Source organism: Lygodium microphyllum, chromosome 4 (assembly GCF_053477565.2).
Source record: "Lygodium microphyllum isolate KBCC chromosome 4, Lygodium_microphyllum_v1.1.10, whole genome shotgun sequence".
Lineage (NCBI taxonomy): Eukaryota > Viridiplantae > Streptophyta > Polypodiopsida > Schizaeales > Lygodiaceae > Lygodium > Lygodium microphyllum.
In genome coordinates, this window is record NC_141138.1 from 83690417 (window position 1) to 83717223 (window position 26807).

Consider the following 26807-nt stretch of genomic DNA (forward strand, 5'->3'; position numbering starts at 1 on the left):
TCCACTCTAAGTGTGATTCCCTATACTCAGTGGCGAACCCTCACATGTGCGGAGTGACGAGGGTGTAGTCTTGAGATATGCCTCAATGTTGTATCTTTTGATATCGTGAATACAAAGATTCCTTATTGATATATCTTGTGTGCCATTCGTTGTGCTTTTTTGTGCCTCATGACAAGTTATGACTTGAAATCCCGTGAAGGTTCGTAACAAGAGGGAAGGGGGGAGAGACTTTGTAGTTGCAAGGCAAAAAAGACGAAGAGAAAAAAATGTGGATAACTGTCAAAAGAGAGCTAACATTTTTGAAAAGGTTTGGACACCTGTCAAGTTTGGGACGACTTGTGGAGGTTGGAGGATCACCAAGCCTACAACAAAAATAAAGATATAGTATAGACGTATTATTACATATGTATGTGCTTATATATATGTGTTATATTTAATTTAACGTATATTAATTTTCTTTATATTGTTCTTTTTTAAAATTATTGAAAGCTTTCGCAATGGAGTCACATGTTACATTTCTACCCTTCCCAAAAGCTTCCATGGGGTGCAATGTAGCCACCCTAGGCCTCCCCACCCACCACATAGAGAGAGAGAGAGAGAGAGAGAGAGAGAGAGAGAGAGAGAGAGAGAGAGAGAGAGAGAGAGTGTGTGTGTGTGTGTGTGTGTGTGTGTGTGTGTGTGTGTGTGTGTGCCTTGGCCACATTCATAGCAACATTATCCTCTACAAAAGATAGATATGTAATCATCCTCTACAATGCAATCTCCATCAATTCATTTGTTACTATATGGACAACTGCCTCTAGCACATCATTGTCATTATCACCATCACCATGATCATTGCAAGTTGAGATTACAATCCAAATGGTGGCATCATTCCCTTTTTTAATGACATTAACCAAAAGGGTATACATGAGTACATGCTAATTCTGGCACAACTAAGGAATAATGAAAGTGTTTTTGCAAGCCTTTATTTGATTGTATTTAAAAAATGTCTCCATGTACAAAAATGGAAAACAAGGGAAAGATGATCCTTATTTGATGTATTGTAAAAACACCTCCATGTATAAAAATGGAAACAATGAGAAAATAATCCTTATTTGATGTAAGGCTCACATGGAATAATAGGGACAACATCCAATAATGGTGGGGATCTTAATTGCAAAGAGTGTCAAGAGGGAGTCCTAATGTGACATAAGATTCCCCTTTAGACAACCTTCAAATCAATACTCCCCACTTTATTAGAATTACCTAAAACCAGATGCAATTGCAATAGTTGAGTACTCCAAAAGTTCTTGGTGAGAGTTCTCTTTCCAAGTGAAAATCTCAATCAAATCACTCAAAGTGCTTCATCATATGCAAGAACAAGTATTCAACCCCAAAAGTTTGGTCTTTTATGTTGTGCAAACTTTTGAAATGGGATTAGGTTTTTCACAAGTGAAATATACATACATGTGTTCACAATCATTCAAACAGAAGGTACTCATTGGTCATAAGTTGGCCTTCCGTGGATGATAATAAACTACTCTACTCTTCTCTCTCTCTCTCATCAATAAAACTAGCACAAAGCACCAAGCAAATCTAAGCAAGGAGTGTATGGTACTCATTAAAAGTCAAAACAATTTTGGAAAAAACATAGTTAGAGAAAATGGAGACCCAACTTGCACCATTGAGTCAATTGGAAGCAATTGTGCTTGGGGATAGAGACAACTTCAATAAGCAATCTAAGAAAATATGGGCAATTCTCAAAGCTACTACTTGCTCAATCTAGGTGCTCAAAATTAAGGTAGTTTTTTATAAAGTACAAAATTCAAGAGGAATACAAGCTTCCTATATTACTAGAGTTTTTGTTTTAAGCTGGCCATATTTTTAAGAGAATACAAGAGAGCAATAAATGGAATTGTTCAAGAAACGTTTCACTTTTTCTTTTGTTTAAGTAGTTTTGTACCAACAGTCCATGGTAAATGGGTACTTCTACAAATTAACCAAAATGATATCAACTTTTGGTAACTACAAGCATCAATATTGGTCCTTAAAAAGCATTGCTCTATGAAAGGACCACACACATTCCACAAGCATCTCACTTTTCCAAACTCAATATTTATTAAATCTTATGTCATTTAAACTAAGTACACCATAAAAATATACCCAAAAGTTGAAACGAATTGCAATGACTTAAGGAAACTACAAATTGGCAAATATGAATACAACCAAACACAAGCAACTCTCAAAAGGCATGGTTCAATTAACACAATAAAATACAAGAACCTTAACACCATACATATAAGACTTGCTTACAATAATCATAATCTACAAACCAAGCTTCCTAAAACTTGAATGAAATTTACATGCATATCACGGGCAAAGTCACACACAATCTAGACTACAGTCAAAACATAAAAGTATCATCAGCTTCTACTATGGAACAAACCGCTCTCTCATCAAACACATTGCAATAGATTGTCCTCATTCTCATGATGTAATTGATGCTACATGTAACTGTCACACAGCCACAAAACGATCTTACCTACCTACAAAAGACAACATTATAATAAACCGCAACGGCAAAAAGGCAATTTATCACAGCAAACAATAAACCAAAAAAATCCCAAATTCACATGGCAAAAGATAATAAAGTACCACAAGTTGAAAGAACGCATAGCCTTACTTGCTCTCATCCCTTTACACAATCAGCAACTACTATATATGGACAGATGTAGCACAATATGTTGAAAATAGCATAATCAATCAAACCCACAAATCCAACATTAGACAACTCGTTTCACAAACATAACCTATATTCAAGCAAACATCACACAAATACACCCTACAAGTTGCAAAACACCTCCAACCAACAATCAACTCACAGCTGCAATCAAGCCCATCCAACAAACGCATCATACACTCGTGGCCGGACAAAAAACCACAAGCAAAACCAGCAACAAGCATGCAAAACTGCAAACCAACAAATCGCAAGTAGAACACAAGCAAAAAATAGCTTCAAAGCCAAGTTGTACTTCAAGCATTTCTTCACTGTGCGATAGCTTGCCAGTCATATTAGTACTTGATTTTCTTGATTAAGTAATGAAGTACCACAAGGGGTGCCAATCTTGCTGTCTCAGCAAGCATTTGAGCTGTGTTTTTCGCACTTGCTAATTTTGGCAATGCTAAATTATTGCCTGCCACTGTTCATACTTTATTGCTGATTAAAATTCTGAGAACCAATCTCTTTGCTTTCACTGCAATCAACAACCAAGCACCTTCAGCAAGCAGAAAAAATCCCTTCACAAAAATCAGAGAGCAAATTAAGGTACCCAACAATCAGGTAACTGTCTTTGTTTCAAAATCTGGGCTGTCAATTCAAGGCTTCTCCTTGAGGGTTTATTGAAGACAAGAAATCCAAAGGTAGTAATGTATACACTTTGACCTTCAACATACATGATCTTACCTATTTTACTTACTAGAAGAAAAACCACCATGATATGCCCATAAAAGCCCTGTCTTAAGCATACATCCAGGTAGAGTTACACATGGTGATCATGATTTTGGGCCTAATAATTTAGATCCATACAGATAAGCATGATATCTGCTCCTTGGATCAAAGGGGAGTTTCAATGACAACTATGACTGATATGATATGACAGCTTAGGATACTTGGCAGCTAATCAATTCAAGCAATACAACAGATAAACATGCCTGCTTGAGAGGCTTCACAGAAACATAGGGAGTAAGACATTTTTTATGTGAATGGAACAACTGCATCTTCTCCATAGCATGTAGATTCAACTGTGCAAAACATGATTCCCCATCACTGTATCACACCTCCCCTGGACAGGGTCATTGCTATTAAATTGCTTTAATCACCTATATCAGGGAAATAGACCTGCAAATCTCCCCCATAATAAAGGGCTATGAAGAAGAAGCTCTGCTCACTTAAGTGCCTTACAAAGGTGAAAGATTTGTGATCCACAAGTGTCAGCTCCAACATGCAATTAATTGCCATTACCATCAGATCTTCTACATGGCCTGAAGTCATCCTTGCAGGCAGCCATGAGATATTGATTAATCTGCACCCCAGCAAAGATGTAATTAAAAAATCAGTTTGTTGTTCAACAGTTTTTATTGGGACTGTCTATGCAAGTTATTTACCTCTTTTAGTCTCGCGATCTCCTTGTGGGCAGCTGCTAGCAGGCTGTCTTTTAAAAGATTGCATCCTGTCCTATGTTGGCCATAGTCCCTAGTAATGCTTAGCTGCTGTTCTGGGCAGCTGTCCCTTGGCCAATTCTCTTTGTTATGTGCACCAATTTCATACTTAGGGTGTCTCTTAGCACGTCCTTGTGGACTCGCACGAAAACTTGACTTGGGCTTGGAGGCATCTTTGTCATTCACTGCTATGTACTCCTGACCATCATTTTTTGTACCAACCGTGTTCATATCATTGTTTAACTTAGGACTATCCAGATATTGATGATAATTACGACTTCCTCGATTTTCATGGGAGTTTCCAGGCGAACCTTCTACAGACTGAATCTTCACTTCATCTCCTACATTGGATTTCAGAATGGAACTTGCCTTCATTTCAGAAATATATGTACTTAATGTGAGGAATTTTTCTTGCCATTTAGCAACTTCTGACTGAAGATTCTGGTTCCTGGAACGCATCATTGCCTGCAAAATTTAAATTGTCAAGGATGTGACTATAAGAAGTCAATCATGGTTTAAATGTAGGTCTGTCTTCTGTGAATCATGGCTTGTAACTCCAAGCTATTAATAGCAACAGAGATTGCATATCATCATGCAAACGATGTGAACTTTTTCCAGCTGAACTGCATCACCCACTAAAAGTAGTAATCTAGTACTCTTTACATACATAAAAGGAGCAGAAACTCATTACCAGTTCTGTAAGCAGATGCTGCTTTTCAGCCCCCAGTGCAGCTCTGACCTGCAATATTGAAATGTGTAATAGCACCCAATTCAAAGAGAGATTCATGTTCCCCCATCATTGTCTTTGTGTACACTAAAAAGCCATTTGTTTATCAACAAAAAAGTGTTTACATTGTCATTTGAAGAAGCTACATATGTTGTCTGAAACATACTCTACTATTATAGGGCAGCATTCAACTTAAAATAACAACCTTGCAAAGCTCATGATCATAAACAGCAGGTGCTGCAATCGTTCCTGCATTCTGCAAGTCCACCACCTGACATGAAAGGATATATTTCCAGGCAGGGGTTAGGCATGTCCTGTAAACTTAGGCGGTGTGTTTCACTTGTAACAGTTCATGTACCTCCTATTACCTGTTGTTCCAACTGCTCCTTCTGGCTGGACAGTTCTGTTTGCTGGCACTCAAATTCTTGCAACAGATTCTCAGCAGATTGCAAATCTATCCCTTGAAGTTGGTAAGCATTTAGTAGATCAACAAATCGTTTGTTTTGCTCTTGAGCTTCAATCTAAAGTTTACCCAAGAAGGAAGTTAGAATATGTAGAACAATGCAACATGTAGAATTAACAAGCGGTACTGTATCAAAGAATAACCTTGACTGCTTCAAGATTTTTTTGTAACGATATTATCTCTTCTTGGGCAACCCTTAAAGCTTCATTTGTCTCTTCAGAAGGTTTCCCAAGTTTTTGTTCCTAGAGACAGGAAACAGGACAGTCCAAATGGAATCATATTTTAACAGAACTAACAGCCTTAATTTGTTTTAAACAAGAACTTCATCTGCCCAAACATACTAGTTTTTCCACTTGGTCTTTCAAGGCCTGTATTTGCACTGCCCTGGCCTGCAGTCAAATGGTTGAAGTTAAAAAAATACAACGAAGAATACTTTTGCGTAGTAAGCACTCTTTCAGACCACCAAACTCATTTCACCTGATAAAGAGTACGGCATTCTGCTGCTTCCATTCTGAGGCGATCTGCCTCTTCCTCCTGAGCTTTAATCAAGGAGGAAGCATGCCTCTTCACCTATGATGAGACAGAATCTGTTAACAAAGATGAATTGTTGATAAAATCTATGCCATGGCATGGTTTCAAGAAGCAGTAAGATTATCAAGCACATGCTGTTGAAGTAGGATGAAGTCTGGGTATGATTCATGCCCTAAAAACTCAAAACAATACGCATTTTCCCCGGCTCAAAAGATGTATAGTATCCAGGCACAACTTATCCAATCATCAGATCCATCCTGTATAGGTGCAATAATGTTTGCGTTGCAAACAAAATTATATACAATCAAAGCAACTTTCCAATAGGGAGACTCTAAGTGGCTCTATTGGGACAATAAATGTTCCACTGGCTCATTGATTACAGTAGCTGCACCGGTGGACATTGTGTCTGTGAGGACTTCTTCGTGGGTAGTCAAAATTCAACTATCCACAAAGGGGTAACCTATACGGTAGCAACTATCCGTGTGACTGGTAACCTAAATGCTCAAGGCTTGGGGTAATAAACATGCGGTTGAGGGGGTTCAAGTCTTTCTGACTACAATGGTAGTGACATCCCTAAGGGTTTTATTACAGTGTCTGTGGTGTGGCTCTAGCCCTTTACCTAGAAAGACTATTGCGGTTCCTCTGACGTCTTAGGTGTGTTGCATGTGATGCTGTCCTCCGAAGCATCAGTCAGACCTTGATCCTGTGTGGCTCTTGCCTGAGGATCTAGGGTGTACTATGTGTGTTTTGTGGCCTCTAGCTCAGCGATCAAACAAGTCGATTTTCAACACCAAACATGACAGGCTTTATAACCAGTGGCATTGCGCATTCTCTACACAAATAAAACGAAGGACACAATATTGATCAGAAAGCAGCTGTGAGAGTGCGCAACGGAAGAAGAAACACGAACACAGAGGGGGAGAGAGAGAGAGAGAAAGCAGAAAATGAAGGAAGAAAATCTGCACTGACTGTAATGAATGCTGAATACAAAACTGTGGACTGATCAGTCCCTGCACGCAGCCCAAAGCATCAATGAGGGCACCAGATCAAGCTGATGATGACGGCAGCACCGAAGACGGAGGAAGATGACGGAGTCAGAGTGTGCACCTGCCAAAGGAGGGAAGATGATAATACAACTGACTGCCAAGTGGGAAATGGCTATAAATAGCCAAAAAACCCAAAAACTGGCCGACTTGAAATTTGAGGCCATAAATATGTCCGACCAGCATTTAATGCTGATCTGACCAGCATTTAATGCTGGTAAAAATGCCAGGAATGCTCAGAAAAATCCTAGAAAGGGTGGACAATGTCCGGCAGGTGAGACAGGCTGAAGAATGCAGAAACTGCCCCAGGAAATGCACATAAAATCCTGATTGGAGGAGAAAATGCACTGAAATGCAATAAACTCAGTGCTCTAGAATGAGCTACCTCCTCCATCAAAACAAGTGATAGACAAATCAGAGCTCCTAAAGTCCTCGTCTGACTCAGACTGAGACTCACAGGCAGGAGATGACAAGGCATGACAAACATGACTGCTAACACCCCCTCTCAAATCCTAGATGTGGCGGAAGGCCAAGGGAGAAACGGATCTTGGGGTGGCAAGAGGAATGCCAAGGTCGATGAAGTCCGTCGATGAAGATTGCCGATGAAGAAACTCCTCGCGATCCTGGGAAGCCCCCTCTAAAACAATAGGGGCCAGGAAATCCACAGCCGCATCACCAAGATCGTCCCCCTCTGAAAGGGATGGGGGATACGAGGGATCCACCGGAGGAGAGGGTGGGGAATGGAAAGGAACCTGTGGAAAAGAGGGTGCACAAGTGAAAACGGGTGTAGCAATAGACAACTGCCTCGGAGGTCCCTGCATAAGAGAAGGGGAATGGAGCCTATAAAGCCCGCTCTCCTGCCAACATGTCGCAATAACAGCCCCTGTAGAAGAATCCTCAATACAAACGGCCTGCTCAGTGAAGACAACCCGGGTACCAAGCCTAATAAGGCCATAGACTGAGAGGAGTGGAAAGTCCAAGTCAAGAACATAAAGAGCTTGGGAAAGGGAGCTCGACGCGCGGTCGGGAAATAAAGGCAAAGTGCCAACACCACAAATAGGCACCGAAACAATGTCACCAACAGTGATTGAACCCTCGGAAGGGCATAGATCCTGCAACAAATCACCTCGGGGAGTCATATGACTAGAAGCTCCACTACCAACCAGCCAAGGCCTCTCAGAAGATGAGACAACCACTGAAGAAGATTCCTCCAAGTCAACAATATGAAAGAACACTGACTCATGGGTAACCGCTGGAGTAGAGGTAGAAGGCTTAGATGTTTTAGCTCCATCCTTCGCTCCTGGACGAAGGTGAGGATACTTCTTCCAACATTTCTCCTCTGGATGTGTCCCCTTCCCACAGTATGGGCATTTAGGCATCTCCGAGTCGGAGTCAGAACCTAAAGAACTCTCCTGTCTTTTAGCCTATGACTTCCCTTTCTTTTGTGTCTCCCCTCTCGAACCTGCAACAAAAGCTTTGATGGAGGTGGATCCATTGGCTACCTCTTTGGTGCGCTCATCATGCTCCAAAACAAGCGGGGCAAGCTCCTCCCATAGAAGCTTCTCACGGGTCCTCGATGTAAGAAGGTTGGTGTAGAAGACATCAAAACGGGGAGATGGCAGCTGAGCCAACAGAATCATGGCCATATCCTCGGAAGAGATCATCCTACCAAGGGATGCAAACTCATCCCTCATGTCCTCCAACCTGTTGATATGATCCTTCATGGAAGAAGAATCATCAACAACGAGCATCCGTAATTTCTTCTCGAGAGTAATCCGATGGGCAAAAGTCTTCTGATGGTACAAGGAAGCAAGCTTTGTCCACACTTCCGCTGCTTTCCGCAACCTGCGCACATGCACTAGGACAGAATCCTGTAAGCTCATAAAGAGGAAAGATCGAGCTCGTGAGTTGAGCCGATCCCATAAGGCCGCACGATCCATTGATGATCCAACAGTGGGATCCTCCACTGGACGGAAAATAGAGTGGGTAACAAACTCCCAAAGATCAAAGATATCAAGGATACACTCCACCTTACACGACCAAAGCGAGTAGTTGGAACCATCAAGCCGGTCTTCTTTGGGCAAAGAAGGGAGTACAGGCACCTGTATAGAGGGTGCCATGGAAGGCATATGAAGGCCAACAGAACGAGCCTTCTGTGAAACATGGAGAGAACAGGGAATAGAGGGATCTCGGTCAAACGGGCTAGGTGACCTCCGGTCGTCGCGTGAACTAGCACGAAAGTCTCTCCGTCTCTCAAAGGAAGGAATAGAGACCTCATCCTCTGAATCAGCAAAGAACTGGTGATAAGACATCTTCCTATATATCTGCAATCACCAAACAATCTGCAACCAACAAACACTCAAGATGGAGCCGCCTATGTCAGAAAAGACCCAGAAGATACTGTTGCCTGCAAGAGGAGAGAGAAAATGCTGCCGCCTGGAGAAAAAAACTGTCGCCTATCCTCCAGATGATGACACCTTCTCCTCTGCTGATGTTGACCACCTCCTGTTGGCTGCGTTTGATGCAAACGCAGGCTGCAAACACCTAGAAAACTGTCACCTACTCCTCCTAATGCTGCAAAACAACAAAACACAGGTATGGAAGGCTGCGTTTCAGCCTGGACAGCACCGCCAAGGGCTGGAAAGGAGGGAAGAAAGGCTGCACTTGATGGTGTCCTCCTCTGCAATGGAAGCTCTCCTCTGTGCTCTCAGTTAGGCGATGATACCATGTGAGAGTGTGCAACGGAAGAAGAAACACGAACACAGAGGGGGAGAGAGAAAGAGAAAGCAGAAAATGAAGGAAGAAAATCTGCACTGACTGTAATGAATGCTGAATACAAAACTGTGGACTGATCAGTCCCTGCACGCAGCTCGAAGCGTCAGTGAGGGCACCAGATCAGGCTGATGATGAAGGCAGCACCGAAGACGGAGGAAGATGACGGAGTCAGAGTGTGCACCTGCCAAAGAAGGAGGGAAGATGATAATACAACTGACTGCCAAGTGGGAAATGGCTATAAATAGCCAAAAAACCCAAAAACTGGCCGACCTGAAATTTGAGGCCATAAATATGTCCGACCAGCATTTAATGCTGATCTGACCAGCATTTAATGCTGGTAAAAATGCTAGGAATGCTCAGAAAAATCCTGGAAAGGGTGGACAATGTCCGGCAGGTGAGGCAGGCTGAAGAATGTAAAAACTGCCCCGGGAAATGCACATAAAATCCCGACTGGAGGAGAAAATGCACTGAAATGCAATAAACTGAGTGCTCTAGAATGAGCTACCTCCTCCGTCAAAACAAGTGATAGACAAATCAGAGCTCCTAAAGTCCTCATCTGACTCAGACTGAGGCTCACAGGCAGGAGATGACAAGGCATGACAAACATGACTGCTAACAGCAGCTTGATGGTGTGCTCACTCTACAAAGGGACAATCTTCTGGCAACCTTTGATGGCTAAAATATGGAGTTCAATTAAATCCTACTGCTATTCAGATGGCTTATGTATATTGCTGAACAAGACCAAGCAGCACTAGCTACTGAATACAATATAGAACAAATAAATCTCTTTCGAGCTGAAGCACACTTTGATTATCAGCCAAAGAATGATACTTGGTTTAAGGGATTTTACAACCTTTGGACATGCCTATTATCTATTTGAAACTAGAATAGCATCCAAAACAATGACAATATCAATGCAGGGCTAACTCCTATCTAGTGCACCCTTTAGTGGGAATAATTAAGGACAGAAAATTCACGCTTGTAACCAGGTATACTAGAATGATATAAGAGAGAACCTTGTCCAGCTCCATAGTTGCCTCCCGAGCTGCAGCAATAGCTTTTGCTGCTTTGGTTGTTTGATTACGAGCTTCCGCTGAAACCTCAATCACCAATTGCGCTCGCAATTTGTCAAGCTCCCTGGAATCATCTTGAGTAGCTGAGAAAACACCAACTAAAACCTCATCAGATAGTTCGCAAAAATGGTATTCTGTTAATATGTATGGGACAACTGATTATGCCACAAATCCTATTCACTGAACTTGCCCCAAAGCATTCACAAAGAAAAACTGGGCAAGGGGATTTTTGTGGAGTGTGGTTTGTTGGGCCAATTATGGTAGCAGGATGGCATATAGGCTTTGAGATAAACTGAACCAGCTTTCTAAACTTGATCACAATAAAATATCAAAAAGGTAGAGCTTTGCAAACACACAAAATGATAATTGCTGTTCTAGCTCCTTGACACGTGACTGAAGGCCAGCTGCTACAGCTTCAATCTCTGCTAGATATTTTCTCAAGGCTTCAGTTTCTTGTTCACTTTCCAAGCGCAATCTGATATGTGACACATTAACACAGGTCAACCATTAAACTCAATAAAATAACAGATCCTCCCCCCTCCCTGAGGAAAATATCACACAAACATCTGTAAATCCTACAAAGGCATGAATTGAAAATCTGCTGGAAAACCAAGCCTTGTTCTGTTAGTGCCATCATTTCTCTTGATTTCTTTGCACTTTGAACATTTTTCTTAATCTCAACTTAAAATTTCTACATGTGTTGATTTAGGACTGTATGCCTTTATAGTCTTGTCATGCAAATTGAAGAAAGCTTCACCTTTCAGAAGCTTGCAGTGCAACTCGCAATTCTGAAATCCGCCACTGTAAGCCAACCTGTGTCGATGTATTTTATTTTGATTGCTCAGTCTTTGAGTTTAATATGAGTCTATCCAATTGAGGTGTGGGAATTATGTTGGAAATAGTTCTAAAAATAAAACCTTAAAGAAACTGGTTTCAGTCTTGAGAGTCAAGGCTCAAGTACAGTTTTTTAAGGTTACAAAGGTGAAAACTTTAGATTTGGTAATGCACCTCGTCTGCACTCGGTAGGACTGAATTAAAGACATCACTTTGAATGAGCATCTTTCCTTCTTTGTTGGACCATCTATTTATCCTTCCTTTCTGATGTGCTTCACATTGAACTGAGCTGTCAACATCTGTAAGACTTGCCCTCACTGAAATAGGACTTTCCTTCCTTGATGTGATTGTTGCATCTGAGCATGGAACAGTTGATAATGTGTAGTCTCCATTTGCATCAGGCTTATTTGGAGATGACCTAAGCGAGTTGGCTGCAATGATTGCAGGACACCCTGTATTCTTTTGAGCATTCAAAGGGACTCCACCCTCTGTGAAATTCCAATATGATGTCAGAGACACTAAAGCATAGAAAATAATTGCATGCTATCATGATTACCATTGAACACATAACATGGAAGTACTAGAAGACAAAGTAGAGTTTGAAGTGGATAGAGAACAGTTAAGGAGCATTTCAAAATGCAGAGGAAAAAAACTAGCATCATAGAATAGGTTAGACATCACTAATTATGTTGTTGTATGAAAGCAATGCATTGTTTGTCATGCGATTCCAGATTCATGAGCGCCGAGTCTTGGATCTTAGTAATTTAGTAAAGAACTTTTAAGATGTACAATGCAACTGAACAATGTAAAGGGGGGAAACTTTTTAATTACATTCAAGAAAACATGGGGTACAACCATAGATATTACCAGTACAGGAGAAAGCAATGAAAAATACAAGATGAAAACAAAAGGCTAGACCAAGAAACAATGGTTTCCCAAAGCAACGCTACATCAAAGTGCCGTGAATCTCTTTGATATTTTTAGTTCCTAATGTCACCATTGATATTAATGGCTAATAAAATGATCTAGGTCAAAATCTATCACCTAGTACCTAAGCAATATAACTTACTACAACTTTTGCCTTTCACATCAACCAACATCTCAAGATCCTTGGCTTGACATTGTGAATTAACAGTCTTGCACAACATATGTGCACCTCACATTTGCACATTTGATTAACACTTAATCAAATGCTAAGAAAAGCATCAAAGCCTACAAGTCATAGGTCATCATGGATGATAGAGAGCTCCAACTAGACTAGCTTGCATACCTAACTCATATGGTGCCCATGGATAACCATAATGCAATGCTAGAGGAGATTGGATGCTATGCTAATCAAAGAGGGCATATGGCATTTGCTTCTCCTAGTTGTTGAAGGAGAGATTCCATTCTGAAGCCTCTTTTGGTGGCAAAGTTCTAGCTACACACTAGAGCCTCTTCCGTCCTTTATTGAGCTAGATTATCACTAGCCTTTATTAAACAGCTCCAAATCTCAAGTTAGTTGATGAATTTTAACTATTTCTTTTAAATAGACACGGTTCAAGAGAGTTTCAGTGTCCCACATGTAAGCCCTAATTTGGAAGGCACCAAACTTTCTATAAATAGATAGCCTTGATGAAACCAACCTTTCTTCTCAAATAGGATGGCAAAAATTCACATAAATTGAAAATGCGCATTTTACCGCTTTAATATTGGACATTGGACACTCGGTTGGCCACAAAACTGGCATCCCCTATTGAGAAACCCTTCACCTACAGTTTGCGTTTTTTGTGTTTTTGCATTTTGCGTTTAGGGTTTGCAGTCCCAAAAAGGGGCGCCATCCTAGACTGGCTGTGACTATTTATAGGCCACTATCTCATTCATTCCACACAGCTGATTCATTCAATCCGTCACTTCTTCTCTCTAGCCTCTCCATTGCCCTCATACCCCTTCAGGAGAACATTGCAGTTCGTGGTTCGTGGTTGTCTTCATTATCTTCCTTGTGCTATGGCACCCTTGTTCCCTTGTATCACATTCACTCCATGATTCAGGTCTTTGCTATTCCAATCATCAAAGTTTCTTCTCTCTTCTCTTCTCTTCTCCATGTTTGCCGAGTTCACTCCGTGTTACTCCCCGCAAAACCTACTATCTCGCTAGTACATCATCTTTTGGCATGGTATCAGAGCTGGATCTGCTCAAACAACAGTGAAGATCCTCCACTCCAATGAGACAGCAAAGACCAGTGGCAAGTTTGGTATCCACTTCTCTTCTTCCGCTGCATCAAAATCTCGTTTTTGCAAGTTTCAAGTGTTCTCAGCTTGTTGCCCGCACTCCTTTCGCAGAGAACATCGCAATCTGAGTTGTCTATTGCTATCATCTACAGTCTGGCGCCTGTTTCCAGCCTTCCACCCACAATTTGTAACTATTTACAGCAGAGGGACTGTTGCTGATCACTCTCCATTCAGAAAACAATCTCATTTCTGCAGATTTCAAGTATTTCAGCTTGCTTGACACGCTGGCCATTGCTGTCTACAACAGTCCGGCGCCTGTTTCTAACCTATCACACACTATTCGGAGCTAATTTTAGCATTTTGACTACTATTGCTAGTTTTTCCTGCGTTTTTAGTCTCTCTCTCATGCAACCTGCATTTGTTGTTTTCTCTCTCCTGCAGCCTGCGCTTTTAGTCTTTCTCTCTCCTCACCTGCGTTTTTCTACTGGTTGCAACTTCTTACTGCTGGTAACATCCTCCTTCCACTAGCAGCTCACTTCCAGCCCTTCCACTGCCCTCCTAGCCCTTGAGACCGACATTGCAATTCATGGTTCATGGCTAGCCTCTTCCTTCTTCAACAAGGCACACAGGTACACATGGCTTCTCTACCAACAAATGACCAAACTATTGGGTGCTCCTACTGCGGCACGAATGGTCATCCCACAGAAGATTGCCGACTTCAACCTTTGCTCCTCATCCCCTACTCAATCCTTCGCACACCTTGACGGAGGCCTTTTACCTTCTTCTTCTACCTTGGATGGGATGGCTTTCTTCCAATGGTCATCTCACCTATTGATACCCAAGATCTCAAGGATCTACCTAGATCGAGGCCTTGGAGGTTCAGCCGCAACTTGGTAACGAGGCCTTCGTATTCCTTCTTGCATGGATGCACAGAGCTAGTGGCTTCTCTCCCGAGGTTGAGTTTTGAGTTTTCCAATTCACTCTGCCTACTGTTCTTTACTGCAAGTTACCTTTCAAGTGGAAATCTTGAATCTTAGGGATCCTCTACATCTTCTTCCTCCTCTTCTTCTTGCCTTGGTCACTTGGTCAATATGGAGACAACTCCCGAGATCGAGTACGGGCATATCCTTATGGTTCTCACCACCACACAAAGTCCAACATTCCTCCTATGCATTGTTTTGTTTTTTGTTTTTTGAGCCAAGTGCCTAATCAGACTCAAAGGCAGAACCCCGTGCCACTAGCTTACGATTTCACTACTTCCTTCAGGATCAAGATCCTTGGAAGACTCCGCCCAGTGGGTGGAGCATGGGTAGGCACCTGGCACCCTGGTTCACGGTCCCATGTAGTGCTAAACTCTCACCAGCTAAAACCGCTGATTCCGACGGGTTTCCTTAAAGGGATGCCATACCCCAAGGTTGGGTGTCGGCTCAAAGGTGGTGTCTCGTCGCACCCCCAATTCATTGCATGTTTTCATCATCTTTGTACTAGGGTGCTTGGGCAAGTGAACAATTTTCCCACAAGGAACATTGTCCAAGTGACACCTGCTGCATGAGCATTATTCAGCATGTAGCATTCCATCTCCACCTCACTCTTCTCTTCTTTCTCTTTTTGCGCTGAGAGGGGGTGTTGAGAAACCCTTCACTCGCAGTTTGCGTTTTTGTGTTTCTCTGTTTTGCGTTTAGGATTTGCAGCCCCAAAAAGGGGCACCATCCTAGACTAACTATGCCTATTTATAGGTCACTCTCACATTCATTCCACACGGCTGATTCATTCAGTCCGTCACCTCTTCTCTCCAACCTCTCCATTGCCCTCACACCTCTTCAGGAGGACATTGCGGTTTGTGGTTCGTGGCTATCTTCATCATCTTCCTTTAAAAGTTGTTTACAGACATATTATCTCTTCATCATGGATGAAGAATCATGCTAATTCTTTATGGCATCTGACAAAGCCCCTAGAGTGATGAAAAAAACCCTAAATGGCACATGGATAAGTCAACTTCCCCTTACATCAAGACTATTCATGTGGAGACGTTTGGTGGGTGTATTGCCTTCTAGAGCACATCTTACCAAGAGAGGCATTGCAAGTTCTACTTATAGATGTTGCAATGCGCCCATGGAAACAATCCCTCACATGGCCCTTTGGATAGATCAATAACATATTTGAGAGCTCAGCTCCTTTTCCACCATTTGCCAAAAACTTTTGGATGTGTCTGAGATCCTACCTCCTTTGAGGAGCTTTTCACTGTGCTAAATTGGGTCAGGTTTTGGGCAATTTGAAACATTCAAAAATCTAGAACCATATGGTCTTTGGGGACTCTTCTGTTCAGCTAGTTACTTTCTTTAGAAGATCTCTGCAGCAACCATTGTGTGACTACCTTAGATTCCATAATATTGATCAGGACCACTATTTCGTATTTTCCAAATGTTTGTGACATAGGCTATGTTCACACTGAGCAGCCCTCTCTGTGCATAAGTATAGACTTATTGCAAACATTTCACAAAAAAAATGTCTGCTTTAGAGATGGAGAGAGAAAGAGAGAGAGTATACAAATAAAGATGTAGCAAGCAGAAAATATGACACTACCAAATGTTAAGCCTGACTGCGTGCTTGATTTTGACACTTCTTGCATGGACAACATGCTTGAAGCAGCTCTTCCTCTCAATTTCTGATCATTTGGAGACTCCCAGCAATGATTGAAGGGTTCTTTGCAAAAACCTAGCTTTGTAAAATCAGGTGATAATGCCTTGCTACCACAGAACTCACACTTGTGGCTTTTGGGATAAAAATCTCTGCCTGCAAAACTGCAGTGCGTATTTTTTCCAGACAACTTGTCTTCATAATAAATTTCACAATGACAATGATGATCGCAAGCTTTTGCATTTTGTCCGCAAGGAGCAGGCATTGTCACTTAAGTATCTGCAAAAAATAGCAAATAATCAGAACTACTGCCTCACATAAACATCATTCATAACAGAGCAATGCACAATTGCACTTAGGAGAAACAGTAGAATAGGGAAACCTCAAAGCTCAATTAGCAGCATTCAAAGCAAGCCTTTGAATAAATACAAATTAATGGACACACGTAAGAAAATGTAGCTACAAATGACTTTGACTCACAGAATTTGCCACTAGCCAGAATAAACAATAAATATTAACACTAGGTGACTGAGATTGAAAATAATAACATGAAACATGCTCTTTGTTACTGTCCTTCTCCTGGTGCCCTTCTGAATCCAACATGCCATCTAACAGAACCAAGGAGTCAGAGTATATTCCTGTTAGCTCCAACACATCACTGTGTGCATAGAAACATAGCTACAAGACAGTCTCTGGATTGCTTACTGGACCTTTCTATACCTTCTTTGTTTTCACGACAGCTTGGAGCCCAAAGGTTTACCTGTTCAGTATTTGTGTGGAGAAACTGCTCATTTGGAGCAGATTTCAGGTCATTGTTTGAGAAAGGTTAATCAGAGGACCACATGACTGTCATGAAATTTGGAAGGAAGGCAACCGAATAGAGGTCTATTTGCAGCCAATAAGACTGATTACAAACTAAAGATTGGCAACTGACTGATAATATCAAAGGCACCTAGTTTGGTCCTGCATTAGGGTGGAAAAATGTGCCTGATTTTGGCACCATGAGGTGCAATTTGGACTGAGGTAGCAGGCAAAGGATTGCCAGACATAAGCAAAGAAATCCAGACCCAGAGGTAGATGGGAGTAGCACCTTACCCAAAAAAGACAGCCAGTAGGACTGCAGCATAGGGGTCAAAAACAGGGTATAAAAGGCAATGCCCTAACCCAAAGAGGACAGCCACATGGCCATTGACAAGGACTGTCACCAGGTGGTGATACTTTTTACAGTTGCTTTTCTTGTTTACTTATATAAATATTTTCTTTTCTTTTCTTTTGTTGTTGTTGCTTCTTACCCCCACAATTCTCTTGGAATAAGCCGGGATTTTTGCATGGCCGGAAGAGGTAGCCATTGGGACAAATTGGACTAATGGTTTGTTTAAGCCTTAGGACCAATTCCATATTGAATGGGCACTGAAGAATAGAATGCCAGTGGTTTGGGACTGTGTGCTTAGCCACTGGAGATGGTGCAGGACAATGAGCCTGGCCAAGACAAAAGATACACATATGAGAATGCTCACAGAATAAAAGTCACCGTAACTAAGCCACATTACACTTTTTGATGTGGTCACAATGATAAAAGTTGCTCAGAACAACTCGAGGAATGCAAGGGTCGCCATCCCTAAAATTTAGGGAGTTACTATTTTTGGACCCCAGAATCTGTTCGCATCATTATCTTCGTTTTTGCACAAGATTTAATTCTTCGGTCTGTGCCAAGGTCAAATTTTGCACCGATCATGGAGAATTTTAGACCAGAAGGTTTAAACGGGAAAATTGTTACATGTATGCCATGTGGCACGAATTCCTGAGAGAGCATTAAAAAAAACGTAATAGGCATAAGGGGCAGATCTGAGAGTGAAGTTTTGAGGAGCTGAGGGCTGATTGCTACAAGAAAATCAACCACGGAGAGTACTTCTATGTCTCTGACTCAAGTATGGAAGTAGAGCTTGCTCCCTCTGATCAACTCTCTCTCTATTCTCAGGGAAAATGCTTTACATGATGGGCTGATTCCATCGAAGGTACAATTCTGTGTTTTCTCTGAAATTCTGCACATGAATCATTGAGTATTGGTCACAGAAAATGCAGGGCATGCTGGACACTAAGAACAATGAATTCAGAGATCTACGGACTGTAATTCTGCACACGAATCATTGAGTTTTGGTCACATGCTGAACAATAAGAACAGTGTGCTAGACAGTAAGAACAGTGAATTTTGCACATGCTGGACAGTAAGAACAGTGAACTCTCAGCAGTAAAAACAATGAACTCTGGACATGCTCGACAATAAGAACAGTGTGCTGGACAGTAAGAACATTGAATTTTGCACATGCTGAATAGTAAGAACAGTGAACTCTAGACATGCTGGACAGTAAGAACAGTGAATTCAAAGATCTGCAGACTGTAATTCTGCACACAAAGCATTGAGTTTTGGTCACATGCTGATCAGTAAGAACAGTGAATTCTACACATGCTGGACAGTAAGAACAGTGTGATGGACAGTAAGAAAAGTGAATTCAAAGATCTGCAGACTGCAATTCTGCAGAGGAATCATTGAGTTTTGGTTACAAAAAATGCTTTCCTAAAAGGGATATTGATCTGTGTTGGGAATAAAGGGCCATCATGCCTTTTATATGTGCACGGGTGTGAACACACCCTTAGCACATTGTACTTTCATACATATATCTATCTAAAACCTAAAGTTGTACACTCGTCATTGTACCGAAAAACGTGTTCACTCTATACTCTGCTCTCTCGCACTCTCCTTGTCTCTCTCCCTGGGCGTGACTGTATGCCTCGATCTCCGTGCCTAATCAACTCCTTAAAACTGGTATCAGAGCTGGCAAGAGACAACTCAGGTGTTGTAGGAGTCCTAGGTGAACTCGACGAGCAGGAGTTGTCAGAGTCGAGCAGTTGGTTGCAGCAGGTAGGCTCGTGAGCAAAGGATATAGTCGACTGCTCTGCAGAAGTGCGAAGGGCAGCAACAATCACGATGTGCCAAGCGACTGGTTAGATACAGGCGTAATGGATATCTGACGCATGGACGACTGTAGGCGTGGCAGAGTGGCGCTGAAGGCACAGACCAACGGGCTCACAGACTCACCAACAGCAGACGGCAGTCGGTTGCAACAGGCAGCGCAACAGGACCTGTAGCAAGGCACAACAATTGCACGCGACGGGACTGCATCGGACGCTCACGAATGCGACCAGCCAGCGGGCGTGACTGTCAGGCGACGCTTGACGGGTCAACGGACCCGTCCCCGTCGTTTTTTCTTCAAATTTCAACCTTTTTTTTTCTCTGAAAATTGCTTCACCCACTGACGGGGCTTCGCGCACGTAAGCACAAGACTGCACATTTGCTCGGGAATTTTGGGGCTTTTCACATTTTTAGTGAAATTCTTTCAATTTCACTGAAATTAGTGCATGCATGACTTGGAAAATTTGGAGATTTGTCCAGATTTTATGCGCGCTAGATGCAACACTGATATTTGTCTTAGAAATTGCAAGAATTTGTGACATTTTGTCCCCGACATTTGGGGCTTTTCATGTACATGCACAAATTGGGCTGAAATTGACCCAATTTCTCGACATTGAGGCACATTGGACCTCGTGCAATTTGGGGCTTTTGCGATTTGGGCAAAATTTGTGCAGCATTTGGTCATCTCATATATATGCAGGTTGAATTCCACGCAATTTGGACATCAATACTTGGTGAAATTTCGGGTTTTTGCTGAAATTGCTTCATTTTGGCAAAATTGGACAGCCCTATGCATGACAGAGGGAATGCATATGTGTGTTTGACACTTTTAAGTACAAAATTTTGGGGCTTTTGACCGTTCGTGTCAAATTTTATGCCCGTGGGTACACGGACAACAGAAATTGCAGCTGAAATTTTGGGATTTCTCATGTAAAGTGATGCACATGTCTTTTGGAACAGCTGTAATCAGTTGGATAATGCTGTAGCACTCGGTTTGGTGCTTTTGAAAACTGAATTACAGATCTCAAATCTGTACTTCTGCGTGGTCATTTATTGCTGATTGGTACTTGTTTGTACCTTGGTCACTTCGGTGACAATTTGGGCCTGCATTTACTTGTTTTTGGTCACTTTTGAGCTGAAAACCATGGCTGGCAACAATGACAGCAGTAATTTGATGCATATAAAGAAGCTTGAAGGCGCACATAATTTTGCAATGTGGCAAAAACAATGCTACAATATCCTGTTACAAAAGAAGCAGGCAAAGCCGATCAAAACTAAAGGGGCAAAGCCTGTGGACATGGATCAAGACGATTGGGATGAGTTGAATGAGCTTGCATGCTCAACCATAGAGCTATCGATTTCTGATGCCTTGCTCTTCAACTTTGAAGGTTTGGATTCTGCATATGCTATATGGACTAGACTGGAAGAACTGTATGCACAGAAGAGCGTTGCAAGTAAAGTGTATTGGCTGAAAAAACTTATGGATTTGCGTATGAAAGAAGGTACAGCAATGTCTACTCACTTGAGTGAGTTTAACTCCATTTTCAGCCAGCTGGTTGCCTTGAAGTTCATGATTGATGAGGAATTTAAGGCTACTTTCTTGCTTTGCACTCTACCAGAGAGTTGGGATACATTCAAGACTGCCATGAGCAATTCTAATGTGATCCTTTTGTATGCTGATGTAGAGAGTACTCTACTTATGAAAGAGATGAATCAACAGAACAATGCATCCAACAAGTCTTCCAGTGCTTTGCATACTAGGGGCAGATCAGAGCAAAAGGGCAAATATGATGGCAAGGGACGCGGTAAATCACGTGGCAAAGATGTTGAATGCCATCATTATGGCACGAAGGGTCACTTTAAACGTGACTGCTACAAATGGAAGAAAGAGAAAGGAAAAGGCAAGAAGACAGATGATTGCAAGGAAGAGAAGAAGGACAGTCAGCCTAAGAAAAGTAGTGTAAAAATTGAAGAGGTGAATGTAGTCACTCATGACAGTGACAATGGGAGTGATGTACTCTTTGTCTCTTCACATTTTGGTGCACATGCTCTACTTGCAGATTCAGATGATGACATGCATACCTGGATTCTTGATTTAGGTGCTTCTTTTCATGTCACCCCTCATCGTGAGTAGTTTTCCGCATATACAAGGGGTCAACATGGTGTTGTCCATCTTGGGGACAACTATGCATGTGAGATTGCAGGTATTGACAGTGTGCAGTTATAGTTTCAGCATGGCTCTGTCTTTACACTTCAGCATGTACGGCATGTACCTCAGCTCAAGAAGAGCTTCATCAGCATAGGACAGCTAGATGATGATGGTTTTCATACCACCTTTGGTGATGGAAAATGGAAGATCTGTAAAGGATCTAGGGTTATTGCCAGAGGTTGCAAGAGTGATACGTATACACTTCATGTATCTAGTGTGCGTGACCATGTTGTTGCCGTGACCGAGCAGCCAAGTGTTTCTTTGTGGCATGGCCGGTTGGGACACATGAGTCAAACAGAAATGAAAGTACTTTCTCGTTTGGGTTACTTGCCTTGTCTTCGTTATGCTGATTTTGAGCACTGTGATCATTGTATTTATGGCAAACATGCATAAACTTCTCACAAAAAGTCTCTTTCTTTGAAATCTTCTCCTCTAGAGTTAGTACATTCAGATGTATGTCAAATGCCAAGATTATCTTTAGGGGGAAAGAAATATTTTGTCACCTTTGTCGATGATGCTACATGGAAAGTATGGGTTTACCCTATTCGTAGCAAGGATGAAGTGCTTGACAAGTTTAAAAATTTCTTGGCATTGGCTGAAAATCAGACAGATAAGACACTTAAGTGTCTTCGCTCTGGCAATGGTGGGGAATATGTGTCCAAAGCCTTTCAGGCATTTTGTGACAGCAAAGGGATAAAGAGGGAGCTCACTGCCCCTCATAACCCACCCCAAAATGGAGTTGCAGAGCGTATGAATCGGACCATACAGGATAAGGTCCGTACGATGCTGTCTCATGCTGCATTACCCTATGGTTTTTGGGCAGAGCCTGTTATGACAGCCGTTCACTTGATTAATCGATCACCAAACAGGTCTTTGGGAGAGGGGGGGAAGAGTTCCACAAGAAGCGTGGTCGGGCAAGCCACCTTCATATGCTCATTTGAAAGTGTTTGGTTGCGAGGCTTTTATGCACATTCATAAAGAAAAACGCAGCAAACTTGAGCCAAAGTCCTGTAAATACATTTTCCTAGGATATGGTGACGAGGGTGAAATGGGATATAATTTGTGGAATCCCGAGAAAAGAAAAATAGTGCGCAGTAATGACGTTATCTTCCAAGAAGATCGCATGTACAAACAACCCGAAAAGACTGAGGAGGTCCGTAGGATTGTATTCCAGGAAGAAATACCTTTTGGACAGCAAAATGTGCCCGCTATACAGCAGCAAATACCTGCTGTAAATGAACCTGTAAATGCAAGAGATGATGCTGGAAATGATCAGTCAGCTATTGCCCATGAAAATGAGCCATTACATGTGCAGGAACAGCCAGGACAGCAAGCTGTTAATGCTAATTTGCAGGCTGAAATGCCAGGACAGCATACTGAAAATGGAAATTTGCAAGAACAGCCAGCAAACAATGAACATTGGGTTAGGAGATCGTCTAGGGCTACTAGACAACCTGACAGATTTGTTCCTAGTGCAATTAATGTAGCTGAGTATGTCATGTTGACAGACTGTGGTGAACCGTCTTGCTTCAAGGAAGCAATGGACGGATAGGACAGCAAGAAATGGTATAAAGCCATGCTGTCAGAGATAGAATCTCTTGAAAAAAATGACACTTGGGACTTGGTGCAGTTGCCTAAAGGGCAGAAAACCCTTCCATGTAAATGGGTTTACAAAATGAAGGTCACTTTTGGTTCCTCACCAAAGTACAAAGCAAGATTGGTTGCAAAGGGGTACAAGCAAGAGCATGGAATTGACTTTGATGAGATTTTCTCTCCTGTAGTCAAGATGACTACATTGAGAACCATTTTGGGCTTGGTTGCAATTGAGGATATGGAGCTCATACAGATGGATGTAAGGACTGCGTTTTTACATGGTGATCTGCGTGAAGACATATATATGCAGCAGCCTGAAGGGTTTATTGAACAAGGGAAAGAACAAATGGTATGTAAACTCAAAAGGAGTTTGTATGGGCTGAAACAAGCACCAAGAGATTGGTATCATAAGTTTGATACATTCATGCAGTCCCAAGGCTTTCATAGAAGTCAAGTGGATCACTGCTTGTACACCAAGAAGGCAGCAGATGGCAGCCTGATTATCTTGGTTTTGTATGTTAATGACATGCTGATTGCTGGCAGGGATACTCATGCCTTGGATTCATTGAAGCAAAGTCTTCATGGCAGCTTTGACATGAAGGATCTGGGTGATGCAAATCACATCCTTGACATGCGAATACTCAAAGATAGATCTAAAGGTTTACTCTATCTATCTCAGTAGGAGTATATCTCCAAAGTTTTGCAACGTTTCAATATGGAGGGGAGGGAAACAATTGGGATTCCATTGCCTCCATATGTGAAACTCAGTGCAGAGGACAGCCCTACTGATGATGAGAAGGCTGAAATGGCCAAGATACCATATGCTTCAGCTGTTGGCAGTTTGATGTATGCTATTGCTACACGTCCTGACATTGCTTTTACAGTGGGAGTGGTTAGCAGATACATGGCAACCCCTGGCAAGAAGCATTGGGATGCAGTGAAAGGTATTATGAGATACCTCAAAGGCACAAAGGAGTTGTGCATCTGCTTTGGAAAGCAAAAAGCATCTATTGTTGGCTTTACGGATGCAGACTATGATGGTCATGCGGGCTGCAGGAAGTCCACTTCTGGGTATGTGTTTACTTTCACAAGACGAGCGGTCTCTTGGATCTCCAGGCTACAAAAGTGTGCTGCATTGTCTACTACAAAGGCAGAGTATGTAGCTACCACCACTGAGGCATGCAAGGAGGCTTTATGGCTTTCACATCTGGTGGGAGAGCTTGGCATCACAGAGTTACATGTTCTCCATTGTGATAGTCAGAGTGTTATCATGCTAGCACGGAATCCTATCTTTCATGCAAAGACAGCACATACAAGTGAAGTATCACTTCATAAGAGATGTACTTGACAGCAAGAGCATTGAGCTTGTCAAAGTGCATACAGATGATAATCCTGCAGACCTTCTCACGAAGGGTCTTCCAACAAAGTGGTTTGCTAATTACCGACAGATGATGGGAGTTGGATAGATATATTTATTTCAGCTTTGTACATACTTAGACTTAGCTGATTCTTTTCTCCTCTTAAGGCACATTGCCTTTAGGTGGGAGGTTGTTGGGAATAAAGGGCCATCGTGCCTTTTATATGTGCACGGGTGTGAACACACCCTTAGCACATTGTACTTTCATACATATATCTATCTAAAACCTAAAGTTGTACACTCGTCATTGTATCGAAAAACGTATTCACTCTATACTCTACTCTCTCGCACTCTCCCTGTCTCTCTCACTGGGCATAATGACTGTCTGCTTTGATCTCCGTGCCTAATCAATTCCTTCAATCTGGACATGCTGTATTGTTCTTATGCAGCTGGGATTTACTCAGAAGAGATGAAAACCAACTGTTTACAAATTATGTATTTTGGAACATTATCATTTTTGTAATTTTTCATCTTTTAATTGATAAAGAAATACCGAGAGGAGCGCCGGTCTTCGAGGCCAATCTGGTGTTGAGCAAGGGAGTGAGGTCTCTACTTATGTGTGTGTGTGTGTAAAGACCAGGTGTTAATTGAAGGAACTACCGCTTTATGTGAGTCATAGACCAGTTTCATAGTTCCATCCCCGAGATTTGAATTCTTTTCTGTAAGAATTTAAGCTCGGACAGTTTTGGGTGAAAAGGCCATACGCACAAATTTTACAGAGATTACAGAACTAGAGAGATAGCAGACGTGGATAAAGACAAAGGAAAACTCCCTCATGAAGAAGAGAGTTATTCTGCTCGTAGACACCGAAGAGAGAGTATTGGTGCACAGGTGTCAACACCTTCTAGAACCGACATTGAACCACAGGATGAGAAGCAAGAATAGGAGGACTTGTTTATGGCACAACTCCTCAGTATGGTTGGCTCTTTCGAACAGCTTGTAAAGAATCCTCGGATGCATAAAATTTTGAAGTCACATAATGAGGATTCTCAAGCTGAGTCATCACATCATACCATGGAGCGCTCAAAAAGATAAACTTCTAATATGTGTGAGCATATGGAAAAGACACCAAACATGGAGATAGGTCTAGTGCAACAAGAAGCACGAGCACAAGACCAAGGAGTGAATGGTCAAGGCAGTAATGAACAAGTGGCACAGCTGACTATTCCTCCTCAGTTTGCTACCTATCTTGGTTACTTTGGTGGTGGGTCAGTTTTTCAAGCAATGGCTGGATTACCCACGGGTTATCAGGGATACTTGCCTAGAGGGCCACCAAGAATGATGCCTATTGAGGCAGTGAATCCACTTTATGCTAATATTGGTCTACAGCCCAGTTATTAGACTCTGCAAAGTCCTTATTTGATGCCTAGAGTACAAAATGCAGCCTTTGGTTTTTTTCAGCCTAGTGGACATATGGTAGCTAATACATGTGAAATGAATGCTGATAATGCACATAAGGGACTCCCCTTTTTACAGTCACCTATCTATGACGACCTGACACCAAAAAGTGCAAAGCCTAAAGACTATAAAGAGGGTGGTCAAGCAATAAAGTTTGAAACCTTCAGTGGTATGCAAGATAAGTTGAAAGCTTTGACATTTATACAGCAATTTGATGCAGCTTACACAGGATGGAATTTTAGTGAGACTTCTACGGCTTGCCCAAAGCCATCAGGGATTATTGTACCAAGACTAGAGTTACAAATATGATACAGTTAATTGAAAATGCTGGTGTGGTAAATGCATTGTTGAAAGAAAAATCTAACAGCTTTAAAGGCATTGAAAAGAAGGATTCTCAATTTAAGCAAGATCCTAGCAAGAAGAAGCAATTTCCAAAAAAGACCAGCTTTACAAAGAAGAATGTTTGGAAGAAAAATTTTCAGCAGCAACCTCAAACTTCTTTTAAACAGGGTAAAGGACAAAAGAGGCCACTTTTTGGCAAATCATTTGAAGAAAGAAAGGCTTTAATAATGGCTGGTAAATGCTTTATATGTGAATAGAAAGCCATAATGCTTCTAAGTGCCCACAGCAATCTTCTAAAGATGCGGAGGATAAAGATGCGCCAAGTAAAAAGAAGCCCAGCATTGGCTTAGTGCCTGATATGGTGGGAGATCAATCAACTGATGA

At 41.9% G+C, this 26807-nt stretch overlaps 1 protein-coding gene across 1 annotated transcript in view; it reads right to left on the reverse strand.

The window, feature by feature from the left end:
* Positions 1-3205: 3205 nt before the first annotated feature.
* LOC148037247 (uncharacterized) overlaps positions 3206-26807 on the reverse strand; it is a 40226-nt gene continuing 16624 nt past the window's right edge. Inside the window, exons 2-14 of the mRNA XM_087676176.1 lie at positions 16440-16772; positions 11821-12134; positions 11570-11625; positions 11169-11287; positions 10756-10895; positions 5868-5960; positions 5732-5779; positions 5534-5632; positions 5296-5448; positions 5133-5198; positions 4892-4939; positions 4147-4665; positions 3206-4064 (exon numbers count right to left, since the gene is read on the reverse strand). Of these exons, the coding sequence (XP_087532302.1) occupies positions 3990-4064; positions 4147-4665; positions 4892-4939; positions 5133-5198; positions 5296-5448; positions 5534-5632; positions 5732-5779; positions 5868-5960; positions 10756-10895; positions 11169-11287; positions 11570-11625; positions 11821-12134; positions 16440-16758 (2049 nt within the window). The 5' untranslated portion in view covers positions 16759-16772 and the 3' untranslated portion in view covers positions 3206-3989. The remainder of the gene's footprint in view (positions 4065-4146; positions 4666-4891; positions 4940-5132; positions 5199-5295; positions 5449-5533; positions 5633-5731; positions 5780-5867; positions 5961-10755; positions 10896-11168; positions 11288-11569; positions 11626-11820; positions 12135-16439; positions 16773-26807) is intronic.